Source organism: Myxine glutinosa, chromosome 13, assembly GCF_964187855.1.
Source record: "Myxine glutinosa chromosome 13, kmMyxGlut1.1, whole genome shotgun sequence".
NCBI lineage: Eukaryota > Metazoa > Chordata > Myxini > Myxiniformes > Myxinidae > Myxine > Myxine glutinosa.
The window spans coordinates 2,740,578-2,760,376 of NC_136273.1; the positions used below are offsets into that span (position 1 = coordinate 2,740,578).

Consider the following 19,799-nt stretch of genomic DNA (forward strand, 5'->3'; position numbering starts at 1 on the left):
CCTCACCAACGGCTCCCAACAGACTAGCTTTCATTGACATCCAACCACGTTCATGCTCAACCACATCATCCTCTACCCGACTCAGCCTCTCTTTTAATGCCTCCCTCACTGTCACCTCTTTCAACCTCCACACCTTCATTCTCGGTTGGTACTTCACCCGCCGAGCTCTCCTCACACCTTTTACCCTTATGTCGCAGACAACGAAGTGGTGCTGTGAAACAGCCTCCTCCCCCGGGATCACCTTTGTGTCCCGGAGGTGCCCCCAATCTCGCCGACGCACCATCAGGTAGTCAACGGTTGTCATTGACCCACCTGACGTGTATGAAACAAGCTTATTCTCCTCTTTCTGGAACTGAGTATTACAAATCAACAAATCAGCTCCATCAGCAAACTCCAAAATCCTTTCACCTTCTCCATTTCTCACACCATATCCGTAACCCCCAAAAACTCCCCCAAAACCATCCATACTCCTTCCCACATGTCCATTTAGGTCTCCTCCTACCACAACAGCTTCCTCATCTTTCACGTTTTCCATCAGCTTCTCTGTCACACACCAGAACCTGTCCTTCTCTTCATCGCTCCGACCAACCTGCGGAGCATATCCCGAGATGACGTTCACCAAGATCTTTCCAATCATCATTTTTACCATCATCAACATTTCACTCACTCTCGTCCCACTCACCACACTGTCTACAAACTCCTCAGAAAACAGGACACCAACACCATTCACGCCCTCCAGGCACCCTTGCCACACCAACTTGTATTTCTGTCCCTGCCTACCCTTCACCATTCTCACACCACTTCCCTTCCATCTCGTCTCCTGCACACAACATATGTCCACTCTTCTTCTGACCAATACTTCCACCTCTTCTCCTGATCTCCCTGTCATTGTCCCTACATTCCATGTCCCAAACCTCAGAAACCGATCTCCACGTCGGGCATCAGACGTTTCGTCGTCATAAATGGAGTGATTTCCACCCTTGCTTCGATCGGGTTCCCCACCTTGAGTTTTGACGAGAGGGAGTGGGGTCCCCCACGGGGTACTTCGGGCTGTACCCTGCCCATATGTAGTTGTAATTGTCATGGTTCTCTTTTTTGAGGCAATGTTTTTATGGCCGGATGCCCTTCCTGACGCCAACCCTTTTAGTCGCCTCTTACGACACGCAGGGATACGGTGTACCTATTCTAAACCGGGGTACACACCGGGTACATAAGCAACAAAATAGCTTCAAAACCAATACATATCAGGTTATCTCAAAAGGTAATGGATGGATTTGGACGAAACTTGGTGGACAGGTTGTCTGTGTGACAAGGACGAATCGATTCAATTTTGGTGAACATGTGGATCCGGATCCGGCTAGTAGAATTTTTAAATGATTCTTCACCATTGGGAGATCGGGACAAAAACGATACAAATCAGGATATCTCAAAAAGTTGTGGACAGATGATTTTGATTAAATGTGATTCTGTATTGTGATTTTCTGGTCTACTCTGGGATACAAAACTTAAATTGTTCACCTGACGGAGGTGTGCTCTCTACTGAGTGCTGTTCTAGTTGCATTTGCAAAGTTCATTCAAAAATGTTTAATATGTGCCCAAAAACATGACCTTTTGACAAGGACCCAGGTGTGGGGCAAAAATGATACTACTGTCGCACCTCGTCCCAGGTGTTGTTTTAGTGAATTTCTGCACAACCCTTTAGGACGAAATAGCGTGACGGATGCACGGGTGGACAGACAGACAAACAGAGATGATTTCAATATCCCTCCGTTTTTAGCTCACCTGGAACGAAGTTCAGGGGAGCTTATGCGATGGCGCATCATCCGTCCGTCCGTAAACACTTGAAACTTCTTCTCTGAAACCGCTGATGGGATTGCGACCAAATTTGGCACAAATGATATTTGTTGAGTTGTGACGAAAGTTTGTTAACGGCATTTTTAAAAACCGGGGTTTAAGTGGGTCTACCGGGGGTCAAAGTGGATCCAGGTTTGACCCGCAAAATAGGAATTTGCTTTTTTTCTGAAACTACACACAATATTTTGATGAAACCTGACCACAACCTTCACCACCCGTGATGTACCGAAGTTTGTTCAAGGCATGAGAAAAATTGGGGAGTGAGGAGGTACACGGGGTGGGGAGGGGTGGAGTTAAGGGTTACCCCTCAAAATAGGTATTTTTTTTGTTTGTTTAAAGTCTTATGATTATGTTAGTATGATCTCCCTGCTGCTCTGTCGTCTAGCAACCATTAAAATTGGTTTAAAATACCTTTATTCGGTGTTGTATACTGTTTATTCTACCAGGTGAGCGCCAGGGGTATTGCCCCTATGATTATAAAGATTTGGGATAATCAGTCATTGAATCTGTTCTGTATGCGCTCCATCATTCTCCTTGCACCGCTGAATTCATCACCTGTGTGAGAGGCCACGACTGCAGCGCGCAATTCTTCAATCGTCCTGTAGCACTTTGTCGACACTTTCTCCTTGATGCAGTCCCACAAAGAGTTGGCTGGAGTCATTAAATCTGGACTATGGAGCTGGTAGTGGAGCTGGTAGGGGAGTTGGTAGGGGAGCTGGTAGGGGAGTTGGTAGGGGAGCTGGTAGAGGAGCTGGTAGAGGAGCTGGTAGAGGAATTGGTAGGGGAGTTGGTAGGGGAGTTGGTAGGGGAGTTGGTAGAGGAGCTGGTAGAGGAGCTGGTAGGGGAGCTGGTAGTGGAGCTGGTAGGGGAGCTAGTAGAGGAGTTGGTCGGGGAGCTAGTGGAGGAGTTGGTGGAGGAGTTGGTTGGGAGCTGGTAGGGGAGCTGGTAGTGGAGTTGGTAGAGGAGCTGGTAGGGGAGCTGGTAGTGGAGTTGGTAGCGGAGCTGGTAGGGGAGCTGGTAGAGGAGTTGGTGGAGGAGTTGGTTGGGAGCTGGTAGGGGAGCTGGTAGTGGAGCTGGTAGGGGAGCTAGTAGAGGAGTTGGTCAGGGAGCTAGTGGAGGAGTTGGTGGAGGAGCTGGTAGGGAGCTGGTAGGGGAGCTGGTAGTGGAGTTGGTAGAGGAGCTGGTAGGGGAGCTAGCAGAGGAGTTGGTGGAGGAGTTGGTAGAGGAGCTGGTAGAGGAGTTGGTAGTGGAGCTGGTAGAGGAGTTGGTAGGGGAGCTGGTAGGGGACTTGGTAGGGGAGGTGGTAGAGGAGTTGGTAGCGGAGTTGGTAGGGGAGCTGGTAGGGGAGTTGGTAGTGGAGCTGGTAGAGGAGTTGGTAGGGGAGCTGGTAGGGGAGTTGGTAGAGGAGCTGGTAGGGGAGCTGGTAGAGGAGCTGGTAGGGGAGCTAGTAGCGGAGTTGGTGGAGGAGTTGGTAGGGGAGCTGGTAGTGGAGCTGGTAGGGGAGCTAGTAGAGGAGTTTGTCGAGGAGTTGGTAGTGGAGCTGGTAGAGGAGTTGGTAGAGGAGCTGGTAGGGGAGTTGGTAGGGGAGCTGGTAGTGGAGCTGGTAGAGGAGTTGGTAGAGGAGCTGGTAGGGGAGCTGGTAGAGGAGTTGGTAGAGGAGCTGGTAGCGGAGTTGGTAGCAGAGCTGGTAGAGGAGTTGGTAGTGGAGCTGGTAGAGGAGTTGGTAGAGGAGCTGGTAGAGGAGCTGGTAGGGGAGCTAGTGGAGGAGTTGGTAGGGAGCTGGTAGGGGAGCTGGTAGAGGAGCTGGTAGGGGAGCTAATAGAGGAGTTGGTGCAGGAGTTGGTAGCGGAGCTGGTAGAGGAGTTGGTAGTGGAGTTGGTAGAGGAGCTGGTAGGGGAGCTGGTAGTGGAGTTGGTAGGGGAGCTAATAGAGGAGTTGGTGCAGGAGTTGGTAGCGGAGCTGGTAGAGGAGTTGGTAGAGGAGTTGGTAGTGGAGTTGGTAGAGGAGCTGGTAGGGGAGCTGGTAGTGGAGTTGGTAGCAGAGCTGGTAGGGGAGCTAGTGGAGGAGTTGGTGGAGGAGTTGGTTGGGAGCTGGTAGGGGAGCTGGTAGTGGAGCTGGTAGGGGAGCTAGTAGAGGAGTTGGTCGGGGAGCTAGTGGAGGAGTTGGTGGAGGAGTTGGTAGGGAGCTGGTAGGGGAGCTGGTAGTGGAGTTGGTAGAGGAGCTGGTAGGGGAGCTAGTAGAGGAGTTGGTGGAGGAGTTGGTAGAGGAGCTGGTAGAGGAGTTGGTAGTGGAGCTGGTAGAGGAGTTGGTAGTGGAGCTGGTAGGGGAGTTGGTAGGGGAGCTGGTAGTGGAGCTGGTAGAGGAGTTGGTAGAGGAGCTGGTAGCAGAGTTGGTAGCGGAGCTGGTAGGGGAGCTGGTAGTGGAGCTGGTAGAGGAGTTGGTAGTGGAGCTGGTAGAGGACTTGGTAGAGGAGTTGGTGATCCACGTCCAATCCACCATTGAGGGAACATTTCATTGAGATAGTCCCGGACACGCAAGGTAAAATGCGCAGGTGCGTCGCCTTGTTGAAACCAGACATTTTTCGATATTCCTGCACTACCAAGTCATGGTATCAGGCAGTTTCATAACATTTGCTCATGCACTACTCACAATAAGTTCGGGATATTGTGGGAGTGAGTTTATGTTTTTTATAGGGGTTAGGGTTATGGTATTGAAATCAAAATGCTGTGTTTTTTCACTCATTAATAACCATAGAATTAGGGACCAACAACTTTTTTCAACATAATTAATACACAAAATCAACTACGCCGAAGAACCTGGCAGTATCCCCAACTTGTTGTGAGCAGTGTAAGCTCGGCCGTTTACTGGTCCATCAACTCAATGAGGACCAAATGTACGTGTTGAGGTCATGCCTGCCCATGGCACCAGGTGTGGACGATGATGCTCCAACTCCAATGTGAAATGCGGATTTTCCTTCCACCAGAACACCAGGTTTCGTGCCAGGAGCTTCCATAGATGGCACATCATCCGAAAACAACACTTTTCCCTGAGACTGGGCAGTCGCTAAGGCGTTAAGCAAGACATCACGTGATCCATGTGTTGGCATCACTCAGGTCGTTCGCAAATGATGGACATCGGAGTTGCAAGCGAAGATCTTTTTTCATGTGAGTTTGCGGTACGCCAAGGTCACGGTCTCTCTTTCTTGGTGACCGGTCAACTGATGCCAACACGGCTGCACACACGCTTCTTCATGTTATTGGTCTTCCCCTGCACTTCATGTACTTCACATTTCCTGTTTCAAAAGCCTGTTTCCCCCATTTTAATGTCTGCTTTGGTTGGGAAGGTTTCCCAAAGAATTCTGCCAAACCTGTCTGCACCTGGGCACTTGCTTGGCCTGCGTGAGCCCTTATATGCATCCAAACACAAGCAACCAACTCTTCTTCGACACTGTAACAACTTGTGTCCGCTATGGCATCGAACTTCCTGCTGACCCCAGTGTCAGCGAGTCAGTGTTGCCGCATACCATGGCGGGAGAGGACAGGGAGGAATGGAGGGAAGGGGGGAAGGGAGAGGACAGAGGGGATTGGAGGAAGGAGCTGCAAGATATTTAGCATGGGTAAAGTGACTTTCAGGCCACCCTGTTATAGGCCTTGACAATATGCCCAATAGTCAGGGCCATTAGGGATATTTTGGTTCAAATTCTTCCAAAAGCATCAAATTTGCCGCAGATGTTGCCCATGCCATACTCTTTCGATTTTTGACGGGCGCCAAGGGCGGTATGATCCGGGGACCGTACCGGTCCATCCCGCCATGTCACCTGACCTATGACGTCATAATTAGGATATGCATCCAATCACATGGCGTACTATAAGTGGTCAAAGTTCAAAATGAATCGATCGAAAAATGAAGGCAGGGATCCATTTTTAAGGTTTTCATAAAATCCAATATGGCCGCCTGGTCACATGACCTATGACGTCATATTTATGACATGTATACATGAACCCGGATCATGATCGCACAAAAATTAAACACAAGGATATGGCATACAGTTCATAAATCATCAAAATCCGTACCTTTGTAATTAGACTGATGAACTGCATATGCCTGAAAATTAGGAAATAGACATGTAAATATTTCCTCTAATTGTCAAAAATAAGGTCAGAGTTCGATTACCCAACCCAGAAACATAAAATGGTGAACCTCGCGTAAATCTTGACAAAAAACTCAAAAACCGACATGTTTGACTCAAAAATGACCTTTAAGATGACCTTGAGGGTTGACCTTGACCTCGAATCATCAAAATAACATCATAATTGGATTCCCCGACCTCGAAAACCCCTGAAAAGTGGTATCATACATGATTCCAACCCTTTTGGTTATTTAACTGATTTTCCTCTAATCCGGGTGGTGGCCATTTAGTATTTCGCCAGTATGGGCCCCCCGGGGGGGGGGGCGCCCGTCTTGGCGCCCGTCAAAAATCGAAAGAGTATGGCATGGGCAACATCTGGGCCAAATTTGGTGCTTTTGGAAGAATTTGAACCAAACGGCCCCAAAATATCCCTAAGGGCCCTGACTACGACATCGTGGCAGGAATTGCCCTCAGTATCCTTACCCGGGCATTCGTCAGGTTAATGAAATGGACGGGACATCAGAAACGTGCAGGGAAATTTCATTTGAGCTTTGACCTCGATTCCAGTTTTGGTTGTCATGGTTACCACGATTGTCAGTGCTGGCATTACTCCTGGACTGATTTTGCTGGTGGTTATAGGCCTGAACTTCATGTACTCGTACTTTCTCTTCCCTCGAGTTACTGTAAAGTTATTGACAAGTTACTGTAAAGTTATTGGCGAGTTACTGTAAAGAACAACACACTAAGTGTATTTTTTTAATTGTGTAAGTCTCATGGGATGGGCCAGATAAATAGCCTGGCGATACGCGCACTCGCCTCTCAGCTGTCTCGCCTGGGTTTGAATCCCGACCCAGGTATAAACTGTCATGCCATGGTCCACAAGCAGGGTATTTCATCAATGTGTGTGCCGTCCCTCTGATGGACGTTAAACCGGGCGTACCATCCCCACGGTGCCCTTTGCGAAGAGAGGCCGAGCTATTGTCATCCTCATGAAAAAGTTCCAAATGCAACTGAGAAGGCAACGGCAAACCACCCAGTGTAATCGTTGCTGTGAGGCTGCCGTGGCAGCACCGAGTCTGTCGTCAAGCAGAGCATCGCAATTAGACTTTATAAGTCTCACGGAGGACCTTGAACATGAGAACCGAATGGACAAGTCAACACGCTATGTGGGATCCCAGGATCATTTGGGTACCGCTCAGATAGGTGTGCCAGACATGACATCTAGCTCAGATAGGTGTGCCAGACATCACATCTAGCTCAGATAGGTGTGCCAGACATGACATCTAGCTCAGATAGGTGTGCCAGACATCACATCTACCTCAGATAGATGTGCCAGACATCACATCTAGCTCAGATAGGTGTGCCAGACATCACATCTAGCTCAGATAGGTGTGCCAGACATCACATCTAGCTCAGATAGGTGTGCCAGACATCACATCTAGCTCAGATAGGTGTGCCAGACATCACATCTAGCTCAGATAGGTGTGCCAGACATCACATCTAGCTCAGATAGGTGTGCCAGACATGACATCTAGCTCAGATAGGTGTGCCAGACATCACATCTAGCTCAGATAGGTGTGCCAGACATGACATCTAGCTCAGATAGGTGTGCCAGACATGACATCTAGCTCAGATAGGTGTGCCAGACATCACATCTAGCTCAGATAGGTGTGCCAGACATCACATCTAGCTCAGATAGGTGTGCCAGACATCACATCTAGCTCAGATAGGTGTGCCAGACATCACATCTAGCTCAGATAGGTGTGCCAGACATCACATCTAGCTCAGATAGGTGTGCCAGACATGACATCTAGTTCAGATAGGTGTGCCAGACATCACATATAGCTCAGATAGGTGTGCCAGACATGACATCTAGCTCAGATAGGTGTGCCAGACATCACATCTACCTCAGATAGATGTGCCAGACATCACATCTAGCTCAGATAGGTGTGCCAGACATCACATCTAGCTCAGATAGGTGTGCCAGACATCACATCTAGCTCAGATAGGTGTGCCAGACATCACATCTAGCTCAGATAGGTGTGCCAGACATCACATCTAGCTCAGATAGGTGTGCCAGACATCACATCTAGCTCAGATAGGTGTGCCAGACAAATTGATAAAATACTTGCCACACTTTTTGGCCTGTTTGGCCTCCAGAAATAGTAACCCCAACTCCAGCCTTAGCCCCATCACTTGCCTTGTGCCTACTGGTTTGATGGTGTCCTGTGGGTGATGAATGCCCACGTTGATAAACGACAACGACCAGTCACAAGTCCCTTCTCTCTTTGAACCAAACCAAACAATCCATGAAGTATTGTCCCAAAAGTCATGTTACTCTTTCCAAACTACCACCCTCCCTCCCCACACACCATCTAACTAATATTTTACTCACCTTTCTGAGAACAGCTGTGGCCTGTCCCCAGCAGCCAAATGATCAACCAAAAACGATGGGTGGCAAAGCGGATGAGGCTCATAGGCCGCATGGGTGCGGCCAACGTGTGCTGGCGTCGTATTCACCGAGTGGTTTGAAATCGGAGAGGGAGGCGAGGCGCAAACTTTGCCCCATGATATCGCACTGCAGGCATCCCACGAGTGCGCAGGTGCCACCGGACGCTTTCGAGGAAGAGTGCCATGCATGGAGGTGGCAAGGCGTGGTGGGATATAATTTTGATTCATCCCCAAGATGAGATCCCCAGCAGATTCTAAGGAGGTCCTGTGGCTTGTAGGCATGCTCGCACCTTGCAATGACCACATCTTCAGCTCTGGGGAGGACATATTTGGGAAGAAAATTGATAACAAGCATGAAAAGTGGAAAACATAAGGAGGATAAGCAATAAGGGATCATGTGTAAACCAGAAGAGGAAGACTTGAGGGGGAGTTAGGAGACAATAATCAAAGTGAGGATGACAAAACTTGGTATAAGGTTTAAGTGAAGATCAGGTTAAAATGTGAGAACATTATAAAGGTAACGTGAAAACAAGGTGATGATTGAAGTGCTCAAAGAGAGACCCTTCACTGTCTGTAATTGGAAATAGTTCTCACAAAAAGGGCATTCAACGTTGACATGACGGGAAAGAAGTGATTCTTCACTTCCAGAGTTTATGATGACAATCGCTCGCTAACTCCCATGCAGGCCATATCCTGATGTGCTGGAAAGAAACAGGGATGAGTAATGCACTGTGGACGAGCGGGCAGGAATTTGGAAATTGTCCAGGGCATTGGCGGCCGACAACCATCTACACCTTCGTGAAGGCATCATGGGATCTTTAATGTCTGAAGGTGTGTTAGCAAACCCTATCGCTAATTTGATGTCCCTTCTGTAGTAAACTTAACGATGAAACACCCTGACTGTGACACATCAGGACAGTTAATAGTCGAAGCTATCTTTACCATGGATGAAGCTCGGATTACACGGCCCACAAGAGCTATCCAGTCATTTGAAGAGAGACAGAAAGACAAAAAATGACATCCGGGGTAATGAGGGCAAACTCCAAATGAAAATCATTGGATATTCATCTCCATGCGAGATTCTGAAATCGAGGATTCCCTATTGCTAATGATTGCTAACGGAATCAGGGAACGTTGGATGTAATAAAGAGAGACGGAGAGGACGAGAACTGGAATTTTGTGTGGACAAGTGACCTTCGATGGACTGGTTTGGGGCAGTTTCAATCTGACGATTACAAGGTGTTCTTTTCGGGTCACAAAACTTTTAAAATAAATGGAGTGGCAGTGATTTGCAATACGAAGATGGCAGGGACAGTACTCGGATATAACGCAGCCAATCGGTGAGGGTAAAACGACATCCTGTGAACACCAGGATCATTCAGATATATGCTCAACTTGTGCAGCAGATGAAGAAAACGTGGAGGAGTTTTATACACAGGTGCAGTAGCTGGTAGAACAGGTGCCTAAAGGAGATGTTTTAATTATTATGGGAGACTGGAATGTAAAAATGGGAGAAGCAGGAGCGCCAGGGATTGCACCAAAGTGCGGACTTGGTATCCCAAATGAGCCAGGGGAGCGAATCCTGGAGTTGTGTGTGGACAATGTTCACGTGATTGCAAACACGTGACTCAAACAACTCAAGCGCAGACTGTACACATGGACTTAAACTGATGGTCAACATAGAAATCAGGTCAATCAACAAAAGGTGGAACCACCAACACGCTGCCAGGTGCACATTTTGCAACAGATCATGAACTCCTTGTGGCAAAACTATGAGTCAAACTGAGAAAGGTGAACAAAACATCAAAGCTATGACCACACATGACCTTGAAAACGTAACTAAACAATCTTATAAATAAAAGTCATCTTGTGTGTGTGTGTAACACCAATCACGTCCAACTACTGGGTCAAATGACACCACACTTGACACCTGGACCAAATTGGGCATCCTGACGAACACATGGGCTACTTGGTTTTTTCCCAGTCCCTTCTCGGCGCCGGGATTCACTGCTTTCTCCCTCACATTTCCCCTCCTCCCCCGATTTGAGGGCTGTGAGAAATGTGGGTTTTTTTTTTCGAAAAAAAATTCCTTGCTTTGTTTTGTTCTTGTCGGACTTAAACCTTTAATTTTTTTGTTCCACCATTTTGTGTTCCCCTGTCCAGATTTTTTTGTTTGTTTGACGGAGCCTCCCATCTGCAGACGGTTGTTCTGGTGCATTGTTGATGTGTGTTCGTGGGGGGCTTGTAGAGTGGGAGGGGGAGGGGGGATCTGCCTTGGTATTCTCTCGAGAGGACTTTTTCGGACTTTTCTGTGCTCTGTGAATAACTTCGTCGTGTTATTGTCTTTTCCTGAGGCTTGAAATGTGTTTTGACAGCAAAGGTGTTGATTTGTGTACTCTGACTATGTCCAGATATACTCTGACTATGACCATTACCCAACAAACACTCCGCCAGTTCTCATGCGCCTCCTCCACTTCGGTGGTTCTCCTGCCTCCCGGCTCTCCTGCTCCTCCACTTCGGCGGTTGTCCTGCCTCCCGGCTCTCCTGCTCCTCCACCTCGGCGGTTGTCCTGCCTCCCGGCTCTCCTGCTCCTCCACCTCGGCGGTTCTCCTGCCTCCCGGCTCTCCTGCTCCTCCACCTCAGCGGTTCTCCTGCCTCCCGGCTCTCCTGCTCCTCCACTTCGGCGGTTGTCCTGCCTCCCGGCTCTCCTGCTCCTCCACCTCGGCGGTTGTCCTGCCTCCCGGCTCTCCTGCTCCTCCACCTCGGCGGTTCTCCTGCCTCCCGGCTCTCCTGCTCCTCCACCTCGGCGGTTCTCCTGCCTCCCGGCTCTCCTGCTCCTCCACCTCGGTGGTTCTCCTGCCTCCCGGCTCTCCTGCTCCTCCACCTCGGTGGTTCTCCTGCCTCCCGGCTCTCCTGCTCCTCCACCTCGGCGGTTCTCCTGCCTCCCGGCTCTCCTGCTCCTCCACCTCGGTGGTTCTCCTGCCAACGCCCAGCCCGCCAACTCTCCTACGCAACCAATTTCCTACTCTCCTACCCCCCGCCCCGGCAATTATTCTACTCCCTCCCCCGCCCCAGCAATTCTCCTACCCAACGGCCCTCAAACTTCCCTACCGAGTTGTTAGGGTTAGGGTTGGGGTTTGTTAAACAAAAGGCCAAAAACAACATCCCCAACACAAGCACAAAGAACAAGGCCAAATGAATGTCAGAAGAAGCAATAAATACTGCAGACAGAAGAAGAGAGATGAAAGCCAAAGGCACATCAAGAGAGGACGTTAAGGTACTAACGGCAGACTCCAACCACAAACTCGGAAAGACAATGAGAACTAGAACGGCACTCGGTAGAGAGCATACCTGCCCAGATGAGAAAGAAAGTAAATAATTGATTGATAAATTGTGTAAATAAATAATTAATCATAAAATAATTAATTTCTTAATCAATTGGCTAATGGCATAGCTAAACCACCACTGTTTCATCCGAATCTGTAACTTTTTGAAAATTAAGTAATTAATCAAATAATTAAGTAATTCATCAATTAATTGAACAATCAATAAATCAAAACTACCCTTAACAGGCAAAGTACTGGCTCACTATTGTGCCAAAATTTCAGCTTCCTAGCTCAAAGGATGGCTGAGATATCGCCCGGAAAAACAAACGAGAGAACCTTGACCTTTGACCTTGACCTTTTACCCATATAGTCAAAAACCATTGACATCCTCACTTTTGTCCATCGGAATCCTCTGGTAAAGTTTGTCCAAGAGAGCTGAAAGAGTTCGCGAGTTATCGCAATCACAGACAAACAAACAAACACACTGTCACGACTGTCACGTGTGAAGCTCCCGTTAAAACAGGAACCTCAGCGCCGAGTTCGAATTGGCAGATGGCCAAACGATCTAGTATTAGTTATTGCACTGCGTTAATTTAATTAATTCTAACTTTACTGTTCTCTAAGGAATTTCAATTGGGCCGAAATAATGGCGGCTCACGGACACAAAAACAGATAGCTGAAACAGGCTTTCTTACCTTTTAATAATAAATCTTCATTGTCCCATATTCAGGGAAATTATTTGTAAAATAATAATTAATAAAATAATAATAAACAATAATAAAATAATAATAAAGTAGATTCGTAAAGGATTTATTCATAAAATAAACAGGGAAGAGGGTAACAAGACGCTATAAACAAAAACGGAACGAATCAAACAAATCAAATGGACACTAACAGGTAAATGGGAATATTCCAACCTGTATGTACAATGTCAATGATTGGAGACAAAACAATTCCGAACCCACGAGGCGCCACAGATCACACTCGTGCAACAAAACAATAGTAGGCGAGACTTCCATTATGTGATGCGCAGGGCGGACACCAGACTAACAAGCATTGTGAGTATTGCGCTGCAATTCATGTCCCCTCCCGGCAGTCTGTCGTCCGGAAAACTGTTGGGGAAATTACCAAAGGGTTATTTACCCACAGGTTCTGAATTGTTCCCAATCGCTAATTACCTCAGGACGGGCTCACCTGTGATTCGCACTCGGGACTTCGATTTATACACCTTGCAGACAGGTCAGCAGAAGCACCATAAATAAGTTGTTGATAAAGAACCTTTCGAGTCGCTAAATATCAGTAATTTATTATATTTTCCAGTTCACGATCAATGATCGGTGTATATATATGTTGCTCGGCTTGGCTCCGCCCCTCCCGAAAGCGCACGCTGTGTCGCGCTTTTGACGTTCGCGAGACGAGGCTGAGGGCGCGCGGTGCGGCTTGAGGAGAACTCTAGAACAAACAAAAGATATCCATTTTTTTAATACTTTCGTTTAATTAACGATATCTGCCAAACCACGTGAGCTATCGCAAATTCCAAAAGGACATTTTAGTAGACTGACGTGCTGAACAGATCTGTGAAGTTTCCCCTCGATTGGATCAAAAATGAGGGAGGAGCTCGGTTTTAAAGGTTCATGCTTAAAAACGTCATAACTCCGAAACCATGTCTCTCCGAAAAGACCGACTGGACAACCCTCCCATCTACTTTCTCAACAATCCTCTCCAAGAAGTTCTGTCACTCAAGCTCTTGGGTCTCACTATCTGCCATGATCTTTCCTGGGAAAACCACATTTCAAATCTGGCCTCCAAAGCCAGTCGCCGACTGGGCATCCTCCGTCGTGCGAAGTCCTTCCTTGGCACACCTGAGCTCCTCACAACATACAAGGCTTTCATCCGCAGCTCTATGGAATACTGCTCTCCCCTCTGGGCCGGTGCTCCTGCCTCACGCCTAGCTCGTCTTCACGCTGTTGAAACCAAAGCTTTCAGAATCATTGGAATCTCCCGCGATGAAGCTAACTCTGAGGGCCTTTCACTTACTCACCGCAGGCAGGTTGGTGGTCTTTCTGTCTTCTACCGACTCATCTCCGGCCTTGCCCCCCCCAGCTCTCTCTGGGGTCTGTCCCCCAAATATTCCTACAGGTCGCACAAGATCTGCCTGCAACCCTCTTATGGTTAAACTGCCAAAATCAAAACTCTCTGCTCACCTTCACTCCTTCATTCCTCTTTTCTCCCTTAGAGGGGTCAATATATGGTTGAACCCCAGAAAAATTGATACAAAAGGTTTTTCAATGGATTCTGGTACCATTGGGCATGCTAAATAACATACTAAAAATCTAGTAACATCTGACTTCCGGAAAGGGGTCATTTTCAAGACGGCGTCCAAGATGGCCGCCGGGAGCTTAAAATGGCCATATCTCAATTATTATTCAACCTAGAAAGGTGGTTTTGGTGTCTAACCCTGGGTTTTAGGGCCCAAGGAATCCAATTGAATCAATAAAATTACCATCAGTTAATTATTTATTGACATGTCCAAGATGGCATCCCAAGGTGACATCCTGATCCACTAAAATGGCTCTGTCGAATAGTAGTCAACCTAGAGAGATTTTTTCAGTGTGTATACCTAGGCTTAAGGCACCCAGGAAATCATCAAAATTACTTGAATAAGCACAAAGTAATCAGGTAATCCAGTAAGCCAGGTTTACCAGCCCATTAGGCATTTGTTGTCTTATACAGTTAGTCGCTATTCATCGTCATCCTCCGACTCCTCTGGAAGAAACTTATGTGGATTGTCACATTCTTCAAGTTGGCACGGTCCACAGGCAGTAGTACATGGTAGTCCATATCGTATATTGACCATATATACGACCATATATTGACCCCTCTATGAAGACAACACGCATCAGAGAAGAGGACACAATATTCATCCCATTGTCAGCTTCACTGCTGTTTCACTGTAATGTTTCTGCATTACACGCAATGTAATGCTGTTTCACTTCACTGCTTCACTGCTGAGACAAAGTTCTCAGGCAAGAAGGAGGAGGTCCTGTCAAGAGATATCAATAAACAGAGACTGATCGGGATGATAAGTGATGAACTGAGAGAAAGGTATTGCACTGTGGTCAATGCACCTGGAGATGCTGACGTAGATATAGTAAAGGCTGCAGTGGAGGCATCTCTTCTACACACTACTACACTGATTGGAGAAGATACTGATCTCCTTGTCTTACTCCTTTACTATGCGCAGGGAGACAGTAAGAGCCTTTATTTCAGATCAGACAAGTCCAAAGCTGATGGCAGTTTTAAAGTGTATGACATCAACCGTCTAAAAGAAATCCTCGGACATGACATGTGTTCTCAGTTGATATTCATCCAGGCCATGACTGGTTGTGACACGACTTCTCGGATTTTTGGTGTTGGCAAAAAGACTGCTTTCCAGAAGCTTGTAAAAGGAGACCCTGTCCTTCGGTCTTGTGCCAACACATTCACCATCCCAAACCAGACCACAGAGGTGATCGATGACCTTGGATGCCGAGTAATGGCTGTCCTCTTTGGTGGCAAGTGCAAAGATTCCCTTGCAACAATGCGATAAAGCACCTTCAGCAAGAAGGTTGTCTCTGCTTCGTCTTTTGTAACACCCGAACGTCTGCCCCCAACTGAATCTGCTACCAAACTTCACTGTCGTAGAGCGTACTGCCAGATCATGGTGTGGATGGGAAAAGAAGAGGGTATGGATGCCATGAAATGGGGGTGGAGCCTGCAGGATAATCAGTTTGTCCCACTTATGTCAAGAATGAACGCTGCTCCAGACAGTCTCTTGAAGGTCATTCATTGTAACTGCTCCACTGCCTGCAAGACACTCCGCTGCTCTTGTAGACGATATGGACTACCATGTACTACTGCCTGTGGACCGTGCCAACTTGAGGAATGTGACAATCCACATAACAAGTTTCTTCCAGAGGAGTCGGAGGATGACGATGAATAGCGACTAACTGTATAAGACAACAAATGCCTAATGGGCGGGTAAACCTGGCTTACTGGATTACCTGATTACTTTGTGCTTATTTAAGTAATTTTGATGATTTCCTGGGTGCCTTAAACCTAGGTATACACTGAAAAAATCTCTCTAGGTTGACTACTATTCGACAGAGCCATTTTAGTGGATCAGGATGTCACCTTGGGATGCCATCTTGGACTTGTCAATAAATAATTAACTGATGGTAATTTTATTGATTCAATTGGATTCCTTGGGCCCGAAAACATAGGGTTAGACACCAAAACCACCTTTCTAGGTTGAATAATAATTGAGATATGGCCATTTTAAGCACCTGGCGGCCATCTTGGACGCCGTCTTGAAAATGACCCCTTCCCGGAAGTCAGATGTTACTAGATTTTTAGTATGTTATTTAGCATGCCCAAAGGTACCAGAATCCATTGAAAAACCTTTTGTATAAATTTGTTTGGGGTTAGGTGAGTTTTCTTTCGTATATTGACCCTACTACCTCCTCTGGAACAAACTCTCCCATTCCCTTCAATCCCACTCCTCCCTCCAGGTCTTTAAAACAGCTGTTCACCACCATCTCTTATCTTCCCCCATCCAAAACCTTGATCTTTTCTACCCCCGCTAACACTCCCCAAATCCACCTCCTTCAAATTCCGATTTTTTTCCTGAAGTCCCAGCACTGTCCATCTTGTTTGTCCCGTGTACTCCGCCCCAGCCCTCTCTCACCACCTCTTGTCTCCCACTTCCTTTGTTATATGTTATACGTGTTAATTGTTATATGAGCCTCAACATGATATGGACAAAAACGAAGAAAACACGAGAACACGGATGAACCACAACATTTTCCATCTATTTTAACCACAAGTTATTTTTATACGTTTAATGTGGATTTACGTCCAAGTTAGAGTCCCTGTATATAGAGAGTTGTGTCAACTCAAATTTGGGCGCCATTTTGTGTCTAAGTGTGTCGGATTAGATATACATGTACATTCGCGATATGGGGTGATATATTCTAAACCTGCTAAAAAAAATTACTACACATATTTAGTCTTATTATTACATGCAGGTGATATTTGTTTTGTCAAAAACTCAGCTATTGCCGTGAAAAAGAGCTGTGTGGTGATATTAAAAGTGGTATGGCAATGCATATTACAAGCCAACACTGCATATAAGAGCTAACATTATAAGTAAGACAAACCAATGCTGTCGTTCTCTGAATTTTAATAACTTTTAGAAAGGAGTGTGGGCATATCCAATATTTTTTAAAGGGTGCCGAGAGCAATTCCGGTGTAGGACTTCCAGCCGACATATAGTCTAACACACTTAAAACAAATTCTGTACGTGGTATTGCCATATTTCTATAGTGTACAACTTTAGTTTTATCGACATTTATATTCAATTTCCATTGTAATGATTTAACAAGCTGCAAGTCAGCTTCTGTCTCTGACATAAGGAAAACGTCATCGGCATCTAGTAAGATTGAAACGTTCATTTATTACTACACCCTTGCCCAGAACTCTGATGGATATTGCCTGATCGATTAATATGTTTCATAGCTGGCGACTTAATTCCCTCCCTAAATTTTGGACGTATGGATGGCTGCACAACCCGCAAAAAAATTGAGCAGGCCCCCCCCTAAAATTGCTTTTATGATTGCCGATTAGGCTAAAGATTTTAAACCAAAAAAATAACTTGCCTCGGAATAAGTTTTGAATGGACGGACAGACAACTGAAAACAAAACGGACCATGGGTTTCCCACCCCTATAAAATCAAAATTAATTCCCTCTGAAAAAGTACAGTGACATTGCCCGCAGACTACCCAACCGCAGACCAGGCAATGTCACTGTACCGGGACATTTCATCAATCGATGACAATATGCGGTCCGCGAGGACTACCCGAAAAAAATTGAGCAGGGTTCTTCCCACGGAAATGCATTTTTGGTCAGCTCCTTGAAGATTATAAACAAACACAAATCACTTCCCTTTAAAAGGGTTTTCAACGGACAGACAACCAAAAAAAAACCGAGCAGATAGAATTGCTTTTGAACATCGATCATCAAGCGGCGTGAGCCTACATGGCAGAGTCTCGAGGAGTCGATCGTTTTCCAGCTCTTTCGTCTGACTTTCGCTTCCCAAATTTGTCTTCTGACTTTATCACTTGGAAATCTATACATCTTATATTTCCCAGATTGGTTTGAACAACCAAAAGCAGAACAACCAGTCATTTTGTTTGGCAATAAACAACATTCCCGTACCAAGCTGACGTTCACGCACGGTGAAGTTAGACACAAAATGGCGCCACGAAATCACGTGACCAGAAATCCCGGGTCAGCGCATGGCGCAACTCTCTTTATACAGGGACTCTAGTCCAAGTTATTCATTCCCATTTGTAACCTGTTTGACCAAGGTGTACTGTAATCTATATCGATCATTCCAATCAATTAGAATCACACGCCGCAATCTTTGTGCTGCCATGACTTGGGTTTGGGTTGCACATTTGACATGTAAAATACATGTGTGTTTAAAAGGTTTATGTACTCAATGACTTGGGTTCGGGTTACACATTTGACATGTAAAATACATGTGTTTAAAGGGTTTATGTACTCAATGACTTGGGTTCGGGTTACACATTTGACATGTAAAATACATGTGTGTTTAAAGGGTTTATGTACTCAATGACTTGGGTTCGGGTTACACATTTGACATGTAAAATACATGTGTGTTTAAAGGGTTTATGTACTTATGGCTTGGGTTCGGGTTACACATTTGACATGTAAAATACATGTGTGTTTAAAGGGTTTATGTACTTATGGCTTGGGTTCAGGTTACACATTTGACATGTAAAATACATGTGTGTTTAAAGGGTTTATGTACTTATGGCTTGGGTTCGGGTTACACATTTGACATGTAAAATACATGTGTGTTTAAAGGGTTTATGTACTCGTGGTTTGGGTTCGGGTTACACATTTGACATGTAAAATACATGTGTGTTTAAAGGGTTTATGTACTTATGGCTTGGGTTCAGGTTACACATTTGACATGTAAAATACATGTGTGTTTAAAGGGTTTATGTACTTATGGCTTGGGTTCAGGTTACACATTTGACATGTAAAATACATGTGTGTTTAAAGGGTTTATGTACTTATGGCTTGGGTTCGGGTTACACATTTGACATGTAAAATACATGTGTGTTTAAAGGGTTTATGTACTTATAGCTTGGGTTCGGGTTACACATTTGACATGTAAAATACATGTGTGTTTAAAGGGTGTATGTACTTATGGCTTGGGTTCGGGTTACACATTTGACATGTAAAATACATGTGTGTTTAAAGGGTTTATGTACTCAATGACTTAGGTTCGGGTTACACATTTGACATGTAAAATACATGTGTGTTTAAAGGGTTTATGTACTTATGGCTTGGGTTCGGGTTACACATTTGACATGTAAAATACATGTGTGTTTAAAGGGTTTATCTACTTATGGCTTGGGTTCGGGTTACACATTTGAGATGTAAAATAAATGTGTGTTTAAAGGGTTTATGTACTTATGGCTTGGGTTCGGGTTACACATTTGACATGTAAAATACATGTGTGTTTAAAGGGTTTATGTACTTATGGCTTGGGTTCGGGTTACACATTTGACATGTAAAATACATGTGTGTTTAAAGGGTTTATGTACTCAATGACTTGGGTTTGGGTTACACATTTGACATGTAAAATACATGTGTGTTTAAAGGGTTTATGTACTCAATGACTTGGGTTCGGGTTACACATTTGACATGTAAAATACATGTGTGTTTAAAGGGTTTATGTACTCAATGACTTGGGTTCGGGTTACACATTTGACATGTAAAATACATGTGTGTTTAAAGGGTTTATATACTTATGGCTTGGGTTCGGGTTACATATTTGACATGTAAAATACATGTGTGTTTAAAGGGTTTTTGTACTTATGGCTTGGGTTCGGGTTACACATTTGACATGTAAAATAAATGTGTGTTTAAAGGGTTTTTGTACTTATGGCTTGGGTTCGGGTTA

General features: G+C 45.7%; 1 protein-coding gene across 4 annotated transcripts in view; it reads right to left on the reverse strand.

Moving 5' to 3' along the window:
- LOC137438506 (breast cancer anti-estrogen resistance protein 3 homolog) overlaps positions 1–19,799 on the reverse strand; it is a 253,752-nt gene that overhangs the window by 102,567 nt on the left and 131,386 nt on the right. For all 4 annotated transcript variants that reach the window (XM_068133601.2, XM_068133602.2, XM_068133603.2 and 1 more), the window contains one exon: positions 8,379–8,748. In XM_068133601.2, coding sequence (XP_067989702.2) covers positions 8,379–8,748 — 370 coding nt within the window. The remainder of the gene's footprint in view (positions 1–8,378; positions 8,749–19,799) is intronic.